The 16927-nt window shown below is 47.7% G+C and overlaps 1 protein-coding gene across 2 annotated transcripts in view; it reads right to left on the reverse strand.

Annotated features, from left to right (window-relative positions):
• Nucleotides 1–8777: 8777 nt before the first annotated feature.
• Nucleotides 8778–16927, reverse strand: part of IRF2 (interferon regulatory factor 2) — an 83686-nt gene continuing 75536 nt past the window's right edge. For both annotated transcript variants that reach the window (XM_027530263.1, XM_027530264.1), the window contains exons 8-9: nt 11508–11554; nt 8778–10204 (exon numbers count right to left, since the gene is read on the reverse strand). In XM_027530263.1, the coding sequence (XP_027386064.1) occupies nt 9896–10204; nt 11508–11554 (356 nt within the window). In that variant the 3' untranslated portion in view covers nt 8778–9895. The remainder of the gene's footprint in view (nt 10205–11507; nt 11555–16927) is intronic.

The raw sequence follows: 16927 nt of genomic DNA on the forward strand, positions 1-16927 counted from the left end.
GCGATAAGAACCTAGAGGAGGACAAAGTCAAACCAGGCCAAGATGCAGGTCCGTGGAAGGAATTTACACAAAGCTCTGGGAGAAAGAGTTACCTTGTGGGAGCTCAGTTCCCCTTCACTCAGAGGGTTAATTTAATGAGACCATAAAATGAATATGTGATCAATTTTTCGAAATTATCCATATCCATTGCATTTGAAAAGAACATATGATCACTACTATTAGGGTATAGTGTTGAATATACATGCATAAAAAAATAATTCCACCTTATTATTTACTAAATTGTTTAAAACTTTTATCTTTATCTCCTCCAGACCTGCCATGCTGAGCATGGTGTGTTGAAGTCTCCTTTTACTAATATGTTTCCATCTCTTTCTATTCTCATTTTACGTAATTTCTGTGTTATATGCTTGGTTGCTGTACCATTTGGTGCAGAGATGTTCATAATTTATCTTCATTGTGAATCATGATTTTTCAGCCTTAGATAGCATGCCTTTTTCTCTCATGTAAAGCTTTTTAGCCTGAATTCACGTTATCTGATTTAAAAATCATCACCCTTCTTTCTTACTGCTTTTATTTTTCTATTAGAACTTCTCCTGTTTCTTAATTTTTGGTCTTTTGAATCACTGTGATCAAGGCGTGTCTATTAAATATAACATTGCCTTGTAAGCTAATTTGATACCTGGCTCATTTGTCACTACAAGAAAAGAGAAGAAACCAGTAAAGTCTGTTCCATTTATTGATACCATTCCTGTTTAGTCTCAAAGCTGTCATATTATTTTATGTTATATTCACTGCATGCTGTGTTTACTGCATTTCCTTCTTCATTTGGCACATTTTCTTTGTTATTTCTTCTATGTTTATTTTTTTAGGTGACCTGCCTCTGCCCTCTCCAGGGTGGTTCCCATCATTCTACTTGATCTGCTTCTGAGGCTCAGGCCACTGCTCGTTCAACCACTAAAAATAAAAGAACCAGGAAACTAAAAAACAAGCCTCTGCATAAGGGAAGCCTGGCGTGCTGCAGTTGCAGTCCATGGGGTTGCAGAGAGTCGGACACAACTTAGCAACTCAACAACAACGTAAATGGGGGTGGGGGTCCTGAGATGGCAGCTGACATACCCTCGGCCACTCTCGCCTCGGGCTACACGTCTCTCAAGGGTGATAGAGTATCTTTATGGGCACAAGCAGCAGTCCCGATGCTACTGAGAACAGCACCCACCACCTTTAGCATCTTTCTGGCTCCAGCTGGTCACAGCCTCAGCCTACACTGTCTTCCCAGAATCTAGTCTCTGACATTCTTCTAGCTCTTCTCCCAGGAAGCTTCTCAATCGCCGTGTTGATCCATTGAGGCAAACAGATACCCTGGAAAGGACTTCTCCTGCAGCTGCACCTGATCTATGTCTAGACTCTATTGAAGCTTCCGCCGTATCCAAGTTCCTTCATCCTGTCCGTGACCTAGGATAACATTCTAGGATAGGGCAGGAAAATATCAAGAAACACAAAAGCTTAATAGTGTGCTTGTCTGATTTATAAGTTCGCAGAAATGCACCTGATTTCAAACTTGCTGAGTCAATATGTCCTGCATCCTACAAATCTGGTGGGAATCAGCGTGCCCACTGGTCTATGATGAAATCATGTTGCTGACCCAGAATGAAGTCAATTAGGATCACCTCAATAATCAAAAGTTAATTAAATTCTACCTGGTGGTTTTAGAAGGCATTTTAAAAATGTGTTTGAGTCCATGATATTAAAAATAAAAGTCCCTACTGACAGATTCTGATTGCCTTCAACTCCTAATATTTTCTTAACTATAAGCCCACTTAATCATAAAATGAGTCTTGCCCAACAAATCTTGGACCAGGAACTAGGGGGGGAAACCCCACTAATTTTGGGCTACATAGAAATTGGGGTCACATGTTTGAGCTCTGGAATCCTCAGTGATAAATCCTTGAATTAATATAAATCTGGAGGGGATAGATCATCTGGAAGCAGCGCTCTGTAATATGGATCCTGGCTATTTTATATCCAGATTATGTGCTTGATAAAACTGAGTGCATACAACACAGCCCAGACTTTAATGACAAGATCTTTCTCACAACATTCTTGTGAGTAAGATGTTAATGTAAGATGTTAATGTCTTCTTTTATATACAAAAAATCCTGTTTTGTATAGATATTAAGAGATTTCAGAAAAGTCAGCAGCAAGTGAGAACTGAACCCAGGTTCATCTGATTTAAAAAAAAAAACCCAATCTCTTTCCACTACACCACCTTGCAGTCCCATACACATGGGAAGTACAGGATGATGACTCTGGTCTCTGGATGCTCTTATTTGGGAGTTTTTACTTCCTTTGGTGTTATTGGCAGAGTGAATTCCTTGAGGTGTATGCATATCCCAAACAAGCACTCAGCAGTCCCCATGCCCAAATTGCCGGGGGGAGGGAATCAAATCCATCCCCCTGGATTGGAAGCACGGGAACCTTAACATCAGGAAAGTCCTGCCCAACTTTTTCTCTTCTGCTTTCCTCTGACACCAAAGCTGGAAATGGACAGCCTTATTTCCTAGTTGTTCTTGCATCTGGGCTTCTAAACTGTGAATCTGGTTCGACAAGTTAGTTATCTGCGCGTGAGTGAGACTGAGAGTCAGGATGGAGGCAGAAGCTACCTTCCTTCGCATTCACTTGTAATCATCGGGCAACGTGATTGTGAGACACTGGGACTTTCTCAAGGTTTAGTCGCTAATTTAATGGGCCCCCAGAGGAGGCTGGATGGCATCACTGACTCGATGGACGTGAGTCTGAGTGAACTCCGGGAGTTGGTGATGGACAGGGAGGCCTGGTGTGCTGCGATTCATGGGGTCGCAAAGAGTCGGACACGACTGAGCAACTGAACCGACTGAACTGAACTGAAAGACTGCTTGGGCTTCCCTAGTGGCTCAGTTGGTAAAGAATCCACCTGCAATGCAAAAGACATGGGTTTGATCCCTGGGTCGGGAAGATCCCCTGGAGGAGGAAATGGCAACCCACTGCAGTATTCTTGCTTGATAATGCCATGGACAGAGGAGTCTGCTGGGCTACAGTGTCTGGAGTTGCAAGACTTGGACATGACTTAGTGACTAAACCACCACCAAAGACTGCTTATTGGTTGGATGTCCACCACTACTAGAATTTAATCTCTATTCAAACACAGACTTTGTTTTGCTCACTTCTGTATAGCCTTCTAACACTTAGAACCCTAGTGGCAGACAGTAGGAACTCCATAAATAGTGTTGAATCAATGAATCTATTTTTCTTAACAGAATGTTGGTGCGTGCATGTTAAGTCGCTTCAGTCGTGTCTGACTGTTTGTGACCCTATGGACTGTATAGCCCACCAGGCTCCTCTGACCATGAGACTCTCCAGGCATGAACACTGGAGTGTGTTGCCATGCCCTCCTCCAAGGGATCTTCCCAACCCAGGGATCAAACCTACATCTCTTACCTCTCTTGTATTGTCAGAGGGGTTCTTTATCACTAGCATCACCTGGGAAGCCCTCTTACCTGAACACTACTCCAAAATTACTGCATTAGTAACAAGGTCATCAACAATATACCCTCAGTTATGCCTCTTCATGAAGCTTTCACCCGGGTTTAGAAAATCCTCAAAGAAAGCAAAGTGATATGTGTTCTCTGAATCTTACCATTAAATTTAGGGTGACCAAATCCTTCTGGTTTGCCTGATATTTTCTGTTTTAGCACTGAAATCCCATGACCTGAGCAAACCGAGATGATTAGTTGCCCTAGTTAAATTCATGAGGTGGTAAAGGAAGGCATTTGAAATTATATTATTTTAAATCCATCTTGCAAATTAAAGTTTGCAAACACAAATCTTTTAAACCAGCCTGGGGTTTCCTTCTCACGTCACAGTTGTCTTGTGAATGATCGCAGAAGCCATCAGGGTGAAATTTGAGCAATGGCCTTGGGCTGCCGTCTACACTTTTATCAATCTTCTTTTTTGGTTATGCACTGAATATGCTACAGCTCAGGGTGTGAAATATAATTAATAGCATATTTCATAATTAAATTTTAAAAACTTGATACAGGAGCTTCCCAGAGAAAAGTTATAGCACTAGATCCTTTGGGAACGCAAGGGAAATCTGCTTATAATGTAATTGGGAGACAGAAAAGTTAATTCTATTGAGAATATTTATCATGTTAATTCTAGGGATAAATAAATGCTTAGCTATCACAAACCATCAACAACTCCCCCCTCCCCTCCTCCCCTCCCCAGACTCTAGCGGCTGACATTATCCTGAAATTTCAGACATCGAGTTCAAGTACAATTTGGGATTCAAAATAATGTCTTTGATATGGTGCATCACTGAGAACTGGAGAATGTGAGCATGCTCAGTTCTACGACCCAACCTTCCAGTAGATGGATTATGCTGGAGAGTTTCGTTCCCCGATGATTCATGCGGTTGAACGCTTGGATGTTTAGATTTTCAAACATTCTTCTCAACCCAAACCAAAACTTAGCGATGCCGTCACCCTGGAGTTTGTTGAGCACCTGCAAAAACATTTGTGTTGCTAAAATCAACTGTGCCCCGTGACGGTGCCGTTTCTCCGGCCGTGCGTGTGAGGGGTTAACGGAGCCGGAGTTGCACAATCTAGCACAATGCATTCCTCAGAAACAGCAAGCGCAGTCTGAACGTGTTTACAAAGCAGATACAGGGAAACTGACCAAGCCGCCCGAGGGCAGCATGCTTAGGGAACAGAGGCACCACCTGGGCTGCTTTTCTTCTTAAGAAAATTGCCTAAAGGACTCCAGAAAACGCTTTTAGACCGTGTGAACTCTGACATGTCCCACATCTCAAGCCTTCCAACCCTTCCATGGAATGACTCAAGTTCTTGGACAGACTTAACATTTTTGCTCACACCGGCTATTAGGCCTGGCCACTTCCTTCCTTCCAGGCTCTATTTTTGGTAGCAGAACCCCTGCACCTGTTGTTAGCATGGCCGCAGAAGGAAACCTCAACAAAACCCTGGTCTGTCTGCCCAGCAAGGCCAGGCCTGCCCAAGCCGGGCAGGGGATGGTGTTAGGGTCCAGAGGGCCAGCAGCCTCGGGAGAGAACTGCGCACCCACATCTTCTTGTGTCTCCTGACCCGAAGCTTTGCCCAGCCGGGGTGCTCCTCCCTGGGTCTGTAGCCAGCCACCCTCCCGAGGGCTGGAGCCCAGGCGCCCGGCCCTGTTCTTTGACACTGGTGTGTGGATCCCAGGGGAGCAGGAGAAGCTTCTGGGTGGGGGGGTGACTGCATAGTTTCCACATCTGGAAGGCCAACATGACTGAAACACAACCTGGAGAAGCTTCCAGTCCCACAGAGTGGGATTCCCTCGGGGAGGGGTCTGCAGCAGCCTAAGTACAGGTGGAGAACTGGTTCCCAGGCCCCTCGGTGGGTCAGGCTCTAGTCCACCAGCTCCGACCATCCTGGCCCAGGGTGCGCCAGGGGGTGGTGTTGCAAGAGGTAGCCGAACACCATGGAGTAAAAACCAGTTTCTGCCTCCATTCTCTTTGCAAACCAAGGCTGCTACTGAGACACTGGGTACCTGACACCGCGTTCCAGGACCCCTCTGGGCTACCTGCTTGCAAGCCTCCTAGTGCGCTTTCTCTTTCCTCAGTAGAAATTTGGCAGAATTGCCGGGGGTTCTTATGTTCACCTTTTATCTGGGTCTGTTTGTCCACAGCTAGAATAACAGGGAGCTTTTAAAACCTAATGAATTCAACGTTCAAAGAATAGCCTCGAGCAAAAGGAATGTCTAATGTTCCATTAGGGCAGGAGGCCATTTGGGGCTTAACCGTCGTTTTCATTCACATGCAAAATACTTCCAAAAGCACAAGTTGGAAAACTCAGAATCCTGAAACCCAATCACTCATCTTCCTCAATCCTAAAATTTTGATCTCACTAGTTACCTGATAGCCAAATATACTTTAGATTTAGGATGGGGGGGGGGAAAAAACCAGATACTATTTTGGGGTTTGGATGGCCAGTAGATTTGTATTTCTTTTCTGTGTGTATTTCTTCTTCTCTATAAATACATTTAAATAGACTAAACACCTCCTTTGGCAGTTACTTCCATCAAAACATGGAAAAATGCTATGGCTGAGCATGGATTTATTTAGAAACTTGCAAAACGGTGTTCTGGAAGCCCTTTGCGGTTCAGGATGTGCTGGGTTCTTTCAACCTTCGGACTGGGCGGAAGTTCCTGCCACTGGATGCACAGGTCACAGCTGAACAGGCTCCTCATTATTAAGGGGATGACCCAGGTGCTGGAGCAGAGACTAAGACACTGAACCTGCCAGTTACACACACACACACACACAGATACACACAGACACACACACCCCAAGCCCATCACAAAAGCCTATCAACACACACACACACCAAGCCCATCACAAAAGCATATCCACACACACACACCAAGCCCATCATAAAACTGTATCAGTGCACACACACACACACACCAAGCCCATCAAAAAGGCATATCAACACACACACACACCAAGCCCACCATAAAACTGTATCAGTGCACACACACACACACACACACACCAAGCCCATCAAAAAGGCATATCAACACACACACACACCAAGCCCATCATAAAACTGTATCAGTGCACACACACACACACACACACACCAAGCCCATCAAAAAGGCATATCAACACACACACACACCAAGCCCACCATAAAACGTATCCACACACACACCCAAGCCCATCACAAAAGCTTATCAGCTCACACAGACACCAGCCAAAAGCAGCACTGTCCCCAGCACTTCCTGTAACAGACAATGAGGTCTGAGGCTGCGTCCCTGAGATGCCCCGTCTCGCTGATTTTTCTTCCTCAGGCCAACCCCAGGCACGGGGCTCCTTCCCCACACTCCTGGCAAGTGACACTGACGAACATGACAGAACACGCCCTTTCTCAGAAATAATTTAAACACCATTCTGGTTCTCCTGCCTTCTTGGCTATGCTCTGGGTGCGTGCTCAGCTGTCTCTGACTCTTTGTGACCTATGGATCACAGCCTGCCAGGTGCCTCTGCCCGTGGGGTTCTCCAGGCAAGAATACTGGAGTGGGTTTCCATGCCCTCCTCCAGGGGAATCCTCCCGACCCAGGCATCGAACCTGCATCTTCTTGGCCATGGATGGTTATCTTTAGGCCCCTCAGGTGCATTTCCAGTTCTCTGTCTTCTCTCACCTGGAGAGATGCTGCCTGTCCGGTCACAACCGAGTCGGCAGAAGCACACGGAGTGGCCTCTGGGCCCTGCAGAGCTGCTGAGAGGCCTGGAAGTGAGTTGGGGGGTTGGGGGGCTCCCTCTGTGTTTGGAAGAAAGAGGTCAAGAGGATCTCCCCTTTGATCTCCAGGTCACATGACCGAGAGCCGCCTTCCGCTATTGGTTAATTGATTCTAAAGCAGGGTGGCTGAGTAGAAGGATTTAGATCCAAGTTGCAAAGAACTGGACCTGTTTGTCCAGAACCTGGAAGAAGGTGAGGTCTTCAGTGAAGGGCACGGGGCCGAGGAAGACTGGCACCCCTCCTCCCTGCAGCTTCTCCTCTCGCCGAGATTGCAGAGGCTTTTCGTGAAGGGGAGGTAAACCCACTGCCACCGGGGTGCTCCTCATGGGAGCAGCCAACCGTCCAGCCTGGCATTTCAGCCACAGCACAGCAACCAGTAACATGCTTCAGTTCATTTTTTGTTCAGGGCTGGATAATTTTATGGCCACTAATTCTATCTGCAGCCACACACAGAGGGAGGTATAAAATTAGCCCTTTGTCCTTTCACTGAAGGAACCTTTTCAAACATTAACCCAGCAATCTCCTACACAAGCCTCAGAGGTAACAGGGAGGTGGGCTGAGGCTCCATAAGTTGATTTTACGGACACGGTGGAAGCTTGAGGGGTGAACTGGGTGGCTTCCCCGAGGTCACGGACTCGGTGGTGGAGTCTGGGATTCTGCAATTCACATTTCTCACTCGAAAAGATATGCCTTAAGTTCTGAGGGCAGGGCCTTGGGCTGAGGCCCCAGGTCTTAGAAAGAAGACCGAGCCAGGAGGAATGCAACAAATACCTCCTGTTACCAAAAATGTCTTATCCGTGAGCTCAGGATGTGACATAAATACAGAATTTTAATCATATATTTAAGAACAAGAAAAACACAGATGTGCATGGAATTTGCTAACAGTAGAGAGCAGTGGAAAGGGGGAAAAAGACTCCATCCATAATCACACCAGCCTCGGACGCTTACTACCTGTGAGGCTTTGCATAAAGGCATTTTCCTTTCCAGTCTCCATTTCTTCCCTGTGAAATGGAGATAAATCTCTATCCTGTGCACAACCTTGATGAGTGAAGAGGTGAAATTGTCATGTAAGACAGCACTCAGCACAGGATCCAGCTGCAGGCAAACACCCCGCAAAGGAAGGCATCCTCAGGGCTTCCTAGGTGGCTCAGACCGTAAAGAATCTGCCTGCAGTGCAGGATACCTATGTTCGATCCCTGGGTTGGGAAGAGCCCCTGGAGAAGCACACGGCAACCCACTCCAGTATTCTTGCCTGGAGAATCTCATGGACAGAGAAGCCTGGTGGGTTACAGTCCATGGGGTCACAAAGAGCCGGACATGACTGAATGATTAACACAAAAGAAAAGAAAGGGGGAAAGTTCCAGTCCGCCAGAAGAAATGATACACTGCCAGTCCTGTCCCATGACTGTCCTCTAAGGTACACACAGACAAAGCCAGGCGTGATGCCCATTAAAAATTTAACTATATATCATATTCATTTATTATCAATCCACAGGATAATTTGATTGCTACATGAGCTCATAAAAGCTTTTTCACCTTTACAAAATTAAAAAAAAAAATGTGCCACAAGGATGTAATAACTGCCGATAAACAAGAAAAGGAATCTTAAAATTATAAATTTGCTGTAGAAAAGATAAAAAACAATTATATTTTCTTTAGAATTTTACCTTGAATAAAATATTCCCCTGTATAAAAAATAAAAAAGCTTGCTCTGGTTAGAATTAGAGTATTTTTGTCTTCAAATCTGAGAATTTGCATAATCTTTCCATGATAGTTTTCCTTTGTACCGCGTGGCATTCAAGCATAGCAGATTAGAAAGATTTTCTCTTTTTTTTGTTGTTGTTGTTTTTTTTAAAGCAGTCTTTTAAAATGGGACATTGGTGGAGAAGTTCATTTCCTTCTTCTCCTCCTCAGGGATGTGGAACACGGCCTTTGAGGGGAGGAAGAGGAGGAAAGAAAATGAATGGGAGAGGAGGGGAGGGGATGAAGGGAAAGAGATGGGAGGGGAAGGAAGGGAGGAAGGGTCAGGGCTGGGAGGGGAGGAGGGAAGAAGGCTAGGGAAGGGGGGTGCTGATGTGCTGTGAAACAGAGCAGGATCACAAGAAGGTCTATCTGTAAGTGCTTTTAAGATAAGGTGCAGAAGCAGACTGCAACGTCGCTAGTACTGCCCTATGTACATATTCACAAGAATAAAAAATTCCAGCTAGTTCACATTTTCTTCCTCCGTGTGGAGGCATCCATTCCACCATGCTGGCCTTGACCACAGGCAACGCAGCACCTCACTGCCCGTATATGGGTTGGTCCTATGACGTCCTTGAACTTGAGGGAGCAGCCCTGGGAGATCCAGCAGGCTCTAGAGATAACGCGTCTACCAAGAAGCTGGAGTCCTGAGTTAAAAAGAAGCTCCAGTACTGGAGTTGGACACAGCAATCAATGTTCTATTTTGTCAAGGCTTTTTCCCTTAAGATTCGTCTACAACAGATGTCAGAGAGAAAAATAAAATACAAACAAACGATAAACACAAAGCCAAGAAATCCCGACAACCACCAGGGGAAGTCGCAGGCTTATTAGTAGCTCTTGACGCGGGCCTGGGTGATGTCTGACGTCTTCTTGATGACGCTGGCCCGGGTCTCCCGGTCTGGGCGGCTGCTGCTGGGCGTGGGGCTCATGGGGGCGGTGATGGGGAGGTCGGGGAACGGGGGCCAGGAGCTGTTGTAAGGCACCGGGCAGCTCTCCTCTTTGATGGTGACCTGGAGGTCGGGCTTGTTGGACGTGACAAAGGTGGCCATGCTGGGCAGTAGGTACGTGTTCCGCGGCCCCATGTTGCTGAGGTACTGTTTGCCTTCAACGCTCCTCTTCCGCCAGTGTGGCCGACCCTTGCAAAGAAAAGAATGATGACAGGTATTTCCTCTGCCCTTTCTCCAGTGGCTTTTTAAAACACGGCCCCTTCTCCCCACGTGTTAAGTATCTGAATTTAAGAGGCATGGAATAAACAAGAAGCTGAGTGACTCCACATCCTTGAACTGAGATCCATCCCCAGCCACACATGCCCCCAAAACACAGTTTCTCTCCCCCGCAACCTTTTATTTTTAATCATCAATGCCCGTCGCCCACCTCCCAGAAATCTAGCCGAGACTATTCTATGAAGGCAGGAAAATGAGGCAGCAGCTTGGTTTCTGGTTCCCCTCTAACGCCAGCTGCCTGGCCTGATTGTTAGGAAGCTCTGGGCCAGGATGGCTGGTGCGAGAGGGCGGCCAGGTCTTCATGATGGCCCCACCGGATCCCTGAGTCCAGCTGAGTTTTTCAGAAGAAGGCAAGTGAGGTGCTCAATAACACAGGGAATGCCCCTGGATCTCTTTCAAATGAGTGCAGTTCAGAGCTCCAGCATGCTGCCAACAGCTGGCTTCAAGCTGTGGGCGCCATTCAGGGAAGGAGCTAGAATTCTGACCTTGAAGAAACAGGGTCCAAATGTGTAAGCACCTGCGCCTGCTGTCTTTTCAGAATTCCCAGGCTATCCTTGGAAGCAGTTCGCACCCTGGGAAATCGCTATATCAAACAACCGCTAGACAGTCTGTCTGTCTGTAACTGACTCAAACACAGACACAAGGCAGGCTTCACAGGAATGCCTTCGCTCACCATCAGAGCCATTGGCTGGCATTGTCAGAGCCCAGCCAGAGGAAGGAGAACAGGAGGGGGACTCAGAATCCGACTGAATACACACCTGGCCAGTGGGCATGGATCGCGGGTGGCAGGGACTCTAGGGACCTGGAGAGCTGCTCCGGCTTAAAGCGCTTCCTGACATTGACCTCTCATCACTGCCCGGAGCCACCTGGACTTTCTATTTCTGCCCAAGAAGTAGGATGTTTATGGCCCTACGAACATCAGCGTTTCCTGGCTTTTTCCTGCCGCCACAGCCTGCTTTCTTACTGAGACATCTCTCACTCTCTGCCCTCCCGTTCATTTCCCCAAAGCCTCGTTTTGTAAGTTGAAATACAAAAGCACTGTCAATTTTTACGTTATGTATATTTCACCACCACCACCAAGAAAAGAAAAAAAAAGCCGCAACTGAAACTCATGATCAAAAGAAAAGAACCTCCACTAGCCACGCGGAAACCACCGTGCTGGTTGGGAAGGCTCTGTCCCAGCGCCTGCTGGCGCCAGCGGCCCCGCCATGCTTACCTCCGCGCTCTCTTCGTCACTGGGCACGCTATCCGTAGTTTCACTTTCTGTTCACAGAGAGAAAAACACAGGCCTATCATTCCTGCAGCTCAAACTGTTTGGAGGCTCAGGCAGTGTTTTAAAATACATATATATCAGAAACTTTTTCTTCCAAAGAAGTGGGTCACTAAACTCAAAACCTCCGTCTCCTTTGCTCAGGTCAAACGCGTGTGCCTGGGAGGTGTTGGGGTAGAATTGGAGTTCTCTAGTTCTGTCCCTTCGGAGAAAAGGTTGAAGGTGGAGGGGTGGCTCATTTTCCCAGGGCCAGGCTACGTTTATTCATGGTCTCTGCTTCCCGGGGTGGGATGTTGGGCCCCTGGGTGCCCGTCTGCCCCCCTGGTCCTCTGCCAGCTTCTGCCTCCGTGTCAGGCCCTTTCCTTGCGGCTGCTCCATCCAGGCCCCACACCATCCGCAGCAGCTGGTTCATTTAAATCCCAGCCCAGTCTCCCCAGGTCCCTCCTTTCCAGCCCAGTCTCCTCCCAGCCCCTCAGTGCTGATATCCTGGAAGGATAAAGGGGTTTATCTTCCCCCTGGCTTGCTGTGGATGCACAGATTCTAGGGGGGTTCCTGTGAGCCTCAGCTGCCGTGTTTACCTCCTCGTGGGGTTCCCTCCTCCGGAGGGCAGGCGGGGCTGTGACTTGCTCTGAAACCAACGGAACAGGGCGGAGGCGACAGGCTGTATGCGATCACATTACATAAGCCTGAAACCCCATCTAATGAGGCGACAACCTCCCCGGCTGGCCTTGAGGGGGCAGGCCGCCACGGCAGGGAGGCACCCGGACAGACAACCGAGGGGCTGCTTCCAGCCAACAGCCAGCAAGAAGCTGAGGCCCTCAGGCTGACAACCTGCCAGGAACTACATTCCACCCCGCGCTGTGTGAGCCTGGAAGCAGACCCTCCCAGATCCCATCCTGAGATGCGACAGCCGCCCCGGCCCAGAACTGGACAGCGGGTTTCTGCAGAGAATGCCCGGAGCCGAAGACCCGAGCCAAGTCATGCCTGCTCTCCTGACCCTCAGCAACTGTGGGATGATAAAGTGTGTTGTGTTCAGGGACTAAGTTTGTAGTTGTACGCGGCAACAGACGACAAACTCAGTCACCACCCTGATTCAGCCTTCCGGCTGTGAGAGACAGAGCAAGTGACTTGACTTCACAGAGGCACAGTTGGGAATAGAAGCACCTTCCAAAGAGGATGCTGTGCTCAGTCCGGGGCCCGGCACACAGCCCACATCCAGTAAATGCTGGAGCGCCTTTGTCCTGAGCTCACTAGCCTCCTTCAACACTGGATCTGTACCACATACTAGGGGAACAGGATCAGGCAACAACCAGAGGTGACATCACCTGTGCACAGAATACAAGATGTTTTTTTTCAAGTAATTTACCAGTGTTCTTTAAAAAAAAAAATTATTTATTTATTTTTGGCTGGGCTGGGTCTTCATTGCTGTGCAGACTTTTCTCTAGTTGCAGGGAGCAGGGGCTACTCCACAGTTGCGGTGCGTGGGCTTCTCATTGCAGTGGCTTCTCTCGTTGCAGAGCACGCGCTCCAGATGTACAGACTTCTGTAGTTGCAATTCCTGGGCTCTAGAGCACAGGCTCAGTAGCTGTGGTGCACAGGCTTAGTCGCTCTGAGGCATGTGGGATCTACCTGGACCAGGGATCAAACCTGAGTTTCCTGCATCGGCAGGTATTAATATATTCTTCACCACTGAGTTACCAGGGAATCCCCAAAATTTCAAGTAAAAATAATTTTAAAAAATTTTTAAGCAAACTACTTTTGATTTTTAAGTAAAAAAAATTTTAAGTGTTTCAAATACTAAATTGATGGCGTGCAGTTTTTCAGGGTTCACAACATCGAGAAATGAACGCACAGAAGGGAGAACTTCCAAAATACAGGGACACTTAGAGGTCACCCTCGGGGTCACTCACTTTACAGACAAGGCCTGAAGGGAAGCCATATTAGTGAATGTTTATGGGGTTAGTCAGAGAAGGCGATGGCAACCCACTCCAGTACTCTTGCCTGGAAAATCCCATGGACGGAGGAGCCTGGTAGGCTGCAGTCCATGGGGTCGCTAAGAGTCGGACACGACTGAGCGACTTCACTTTCACTTTTCACTTTCCTGCATTGGAGAAGGAAATGGCAACCCACTCCAGTGTTCTTGCCTGGAGAATCCCAGGGACAGGGGAGCCTGGTGGGCTGCCATCTAAGGGGTCGCACAGAGTTGGACACGACTGAAGTGACTTAGCAGCAGCAGCAGCAGTACAGGGTTAGTGAGCCGTGGGCCAGCACTTTGCCTGCAGGTCTTATTCAGTCTCTCAAGGACCCTAAGTCAGGAAGCAGGTCCTGTCACCCCACCCCACCTTCATTGGGCAGAAGATGTTGTGTGTTCTCGTGGCTTCTACCCTTTCCACTTCAAACCTACAGAGGCCCTGGCCTCCAGCCTCCAACCTTGCTGGTGGCATGGCTATGACCAGGTAGCCCCCCAGCCCAGACAGAGCCCTTCCGACCACACAGAGCACCAGTCCTAGACCAGCCCCTCCACGAACTAAAGGCTAGGGAACAAATGGACAAACTGAGGCACAGAATCATTCTTCAAACAAGGAAGCTGAAAGTGATGACACAGGGCCCATCCTGGGGCCTCTCAGCACCGTTCTCGGTCACTGTACTTCAGTGACTTCACCCAGGCCTGAGCCACTGCAGACGGCTGACCACCCGCAGCCAGAAAACCGGCCCGTCCAGCAGAGGTAGCAGACGCCCGGGAAGCCCTGACCCTCTTTATTGGGGCAAACCAGCAACGCCAGGCACAAGAGACCCTTCCCCACCAAAACACATTATTGTAAAAACAACAGCAAGGGAAAGCACCCCTCCTGGCTTAATCTTCCAGCTAGCCCAGGACTCCTAAGAGGAGACAGAAATCAGTGGCTGCCACTCCCAAGAAGAAAGCAGAACAGAGATGTTGAGAAACCAACTCAAGTGTGATGGTCTGAGTCAGTGCAGGGAGGGAAGACAGACCAGCCTTCTGATGCCCGGGCTCCGGGCACTGAAGCTCTCCTGCAGCTCCGACCTCCCACGAAACTTCAAGATCCCCATTCCGTTTTGAGCATTAGCTTCGTAGGGCTCCAAAGTCGAGTCGAGGTTTCTCTTCCTTTCCTGTAGGTCCAGCCCCTCCAATTCCTCCTAATCACCCTATAGAAATACTTCGTCTTCTGTTCCTCTCCCCTTCAAATAAACACAGGATGCCACCAGGCTTGTTGGAAATGGGCAAAAACCAGCAGGGAATTGAGTCACCAACGTGGGAGGGGCTTGGGATGCAGTCTCTGGGAAGACTCTGTGCTGGGACCTGGCATGACCATAAATGGGATCAGAATGTTATCCACCTTTAAGTACAACTTCAGGGAAACTGCTGGAGACAAGAGGAGATACACATGCTCCGAACTTCTGTTTTCAGCTGACATAAGTGTCTGCGGAAGAACATCATTTCTAAAGGAAGGTCAATTCCCTCTGAAGCAGTTTTGAAGAATCTCCATATTAGCAAACTGAGATTTCTATTTATTTTCTTAAAGCATTTTCTTGGATGCTCCGCACGGCATGTGGGATCCTAGTTCCCGGACGAAGGATCGAACCCCTGCCCCTTGCATTGGAAGCATGCAGTCTTAACCACTGGCCCATCAGGAAGTTCCTGATTTTTCTAGTTTTTAGTATTTAAAAGAACGGCCTCGAGTGCCTTCAGCTTAGGAGCAAAGGATGCTTGAAGCCCCAGCCTGAGGATATCAAACCCTTCTCTCTAGAAGAACAGCGGTACTTACAGTGACTCCTGGGTCACTGGCTCAAAGTGCTTTGTTGGGGGCCACGCATACCTATTTTCCTGTTTTCTTGGGTTTTACTTCACCACCAGTATTTTCACAGAACTTACAAGTTCACAGCAGCTGCTGCTTCCAGATCAATGTTGTTACTGACACATCAATATGAGTTGTTTTATTTTTCCTTTTCATTAGTTTCAGTTTGGGTTCTGATTTGCTTTGAGTAAAATGGAATTAAAAAAAAATGGGGAGTTGCCTCTTAAGCACAGTCTGAGTAAGTTGTAGTGTTTACAGAGTAATAGCAGGTACCTAAGCAGTTTGATTGATCTTTCTGGTCTCTGTTTTCCCAGAAGCACCCGGAGTGGGTTTGGGTGCTCCCTCCAGGACCTGCAGTTTTACAATGACGCTAGTCTTAGGCTCACTCTCCACGTAGCCCAGTTTCTTTCTTTCTTTTTTTTTTTAGCTCTATTTTTTTTGGCTGTGTGGCCTGACACGCAGGATCTTAGTTCCCTGACCAGGGATCTAACCCATGCCCCCTGCAGTGGAAGCACGGAGTCTTAACCACTGGACTGCCAGGGGAGTCCCCTTAGCCCAGTTTTTATTGTCAGACCATCTTAGGAACATGATTTGGAAGGAGACAACACGTCTTCCGTCACAGCCCTTTTGCACAATGACATCTTGGTACATTTTCTGGAAGACTTGTTCAACAAGTTTTATTAATAAGATTGACAAGGATTCTTTTCCCTCGATCACTTCCTCCATGACTGTTACTACAAGTCTCAATGAAAAGGTTCAAATCAGAGCCCTCTTTAAAATTATATATATATATTTATTTCTGTATTTGGCTGCATCAGGTCTTAGCTGTGGCGTGTGGGATCCTTTGTTACGGGATGCAGGCTTCTCTCCAGTTGCAGCACACAGGCTTAGCTGCTCCACAGCATGTGGAATCTGAGTTCCCCGACCAGGGATCAAACCTGCATCCCATGCATTAGAAGGCAGATTCTTAACCACTGGACCACCAGGGAAGTCTTTCAAACCAGAGTCCTCTTAAAGCACTCTTATTTTTGCTGCACCCAACAAAACACAAGCCTGCTCCGGTTTCCTGAAGGACCCAAAGTCTTTTCTGCTAGTGGCTGGTCTCCCTTCTCTCAGTTATTACAAATCAGTCTTTTGTCTTCTGCCTTCTTCTCCATCCTCTCATCCAGCCTTCCCCCCAGTACTACTGTGATTTCTCTTATTAAGCCACCAACAACATAATAAATAATCCCTATTCACACACCGGAATCTTTAAAAATAAAAAGGACTCTTCTCTAGAGTTTCCCAGGGTTGGGCTTTGGGACATCCCTTCCCAGAATAAAGTTTCATGAATCCAACTAGAATTTCATGTTGTCTTCTAATAACATAATGCAAGTGTGTGTGCTCAGTAGTTAAGTCATGTTCGACTCTTTAGTGACTCCATGGACTGCAGTCCATCAGGGTTCCTCTGTCCATGGGATTTCCCAGGCAAGAATACTGACATGGGTTGCCATTTCCTCCTCCAGGGGCTCTTCCCAATCCACCGGTTGAACCCATGTCTCCTGAACT

This window comes from Bos indicus x Bos taurus, chromosome 27 (genome assembly GCF_003369695.1).
Source record: "Bos indicus x Bos taurus breed Angus x Brahman F1 hybrid chromosome 27, Bos_hybrid_MaternalHap_v2.0, whole genome shotgun sequence".
NCBI lineage: Eukaryota > Metazoa > Chordata > Mammalia > Artiodactyla > Bovidae > Bos > Bos indicus x Bos taurus.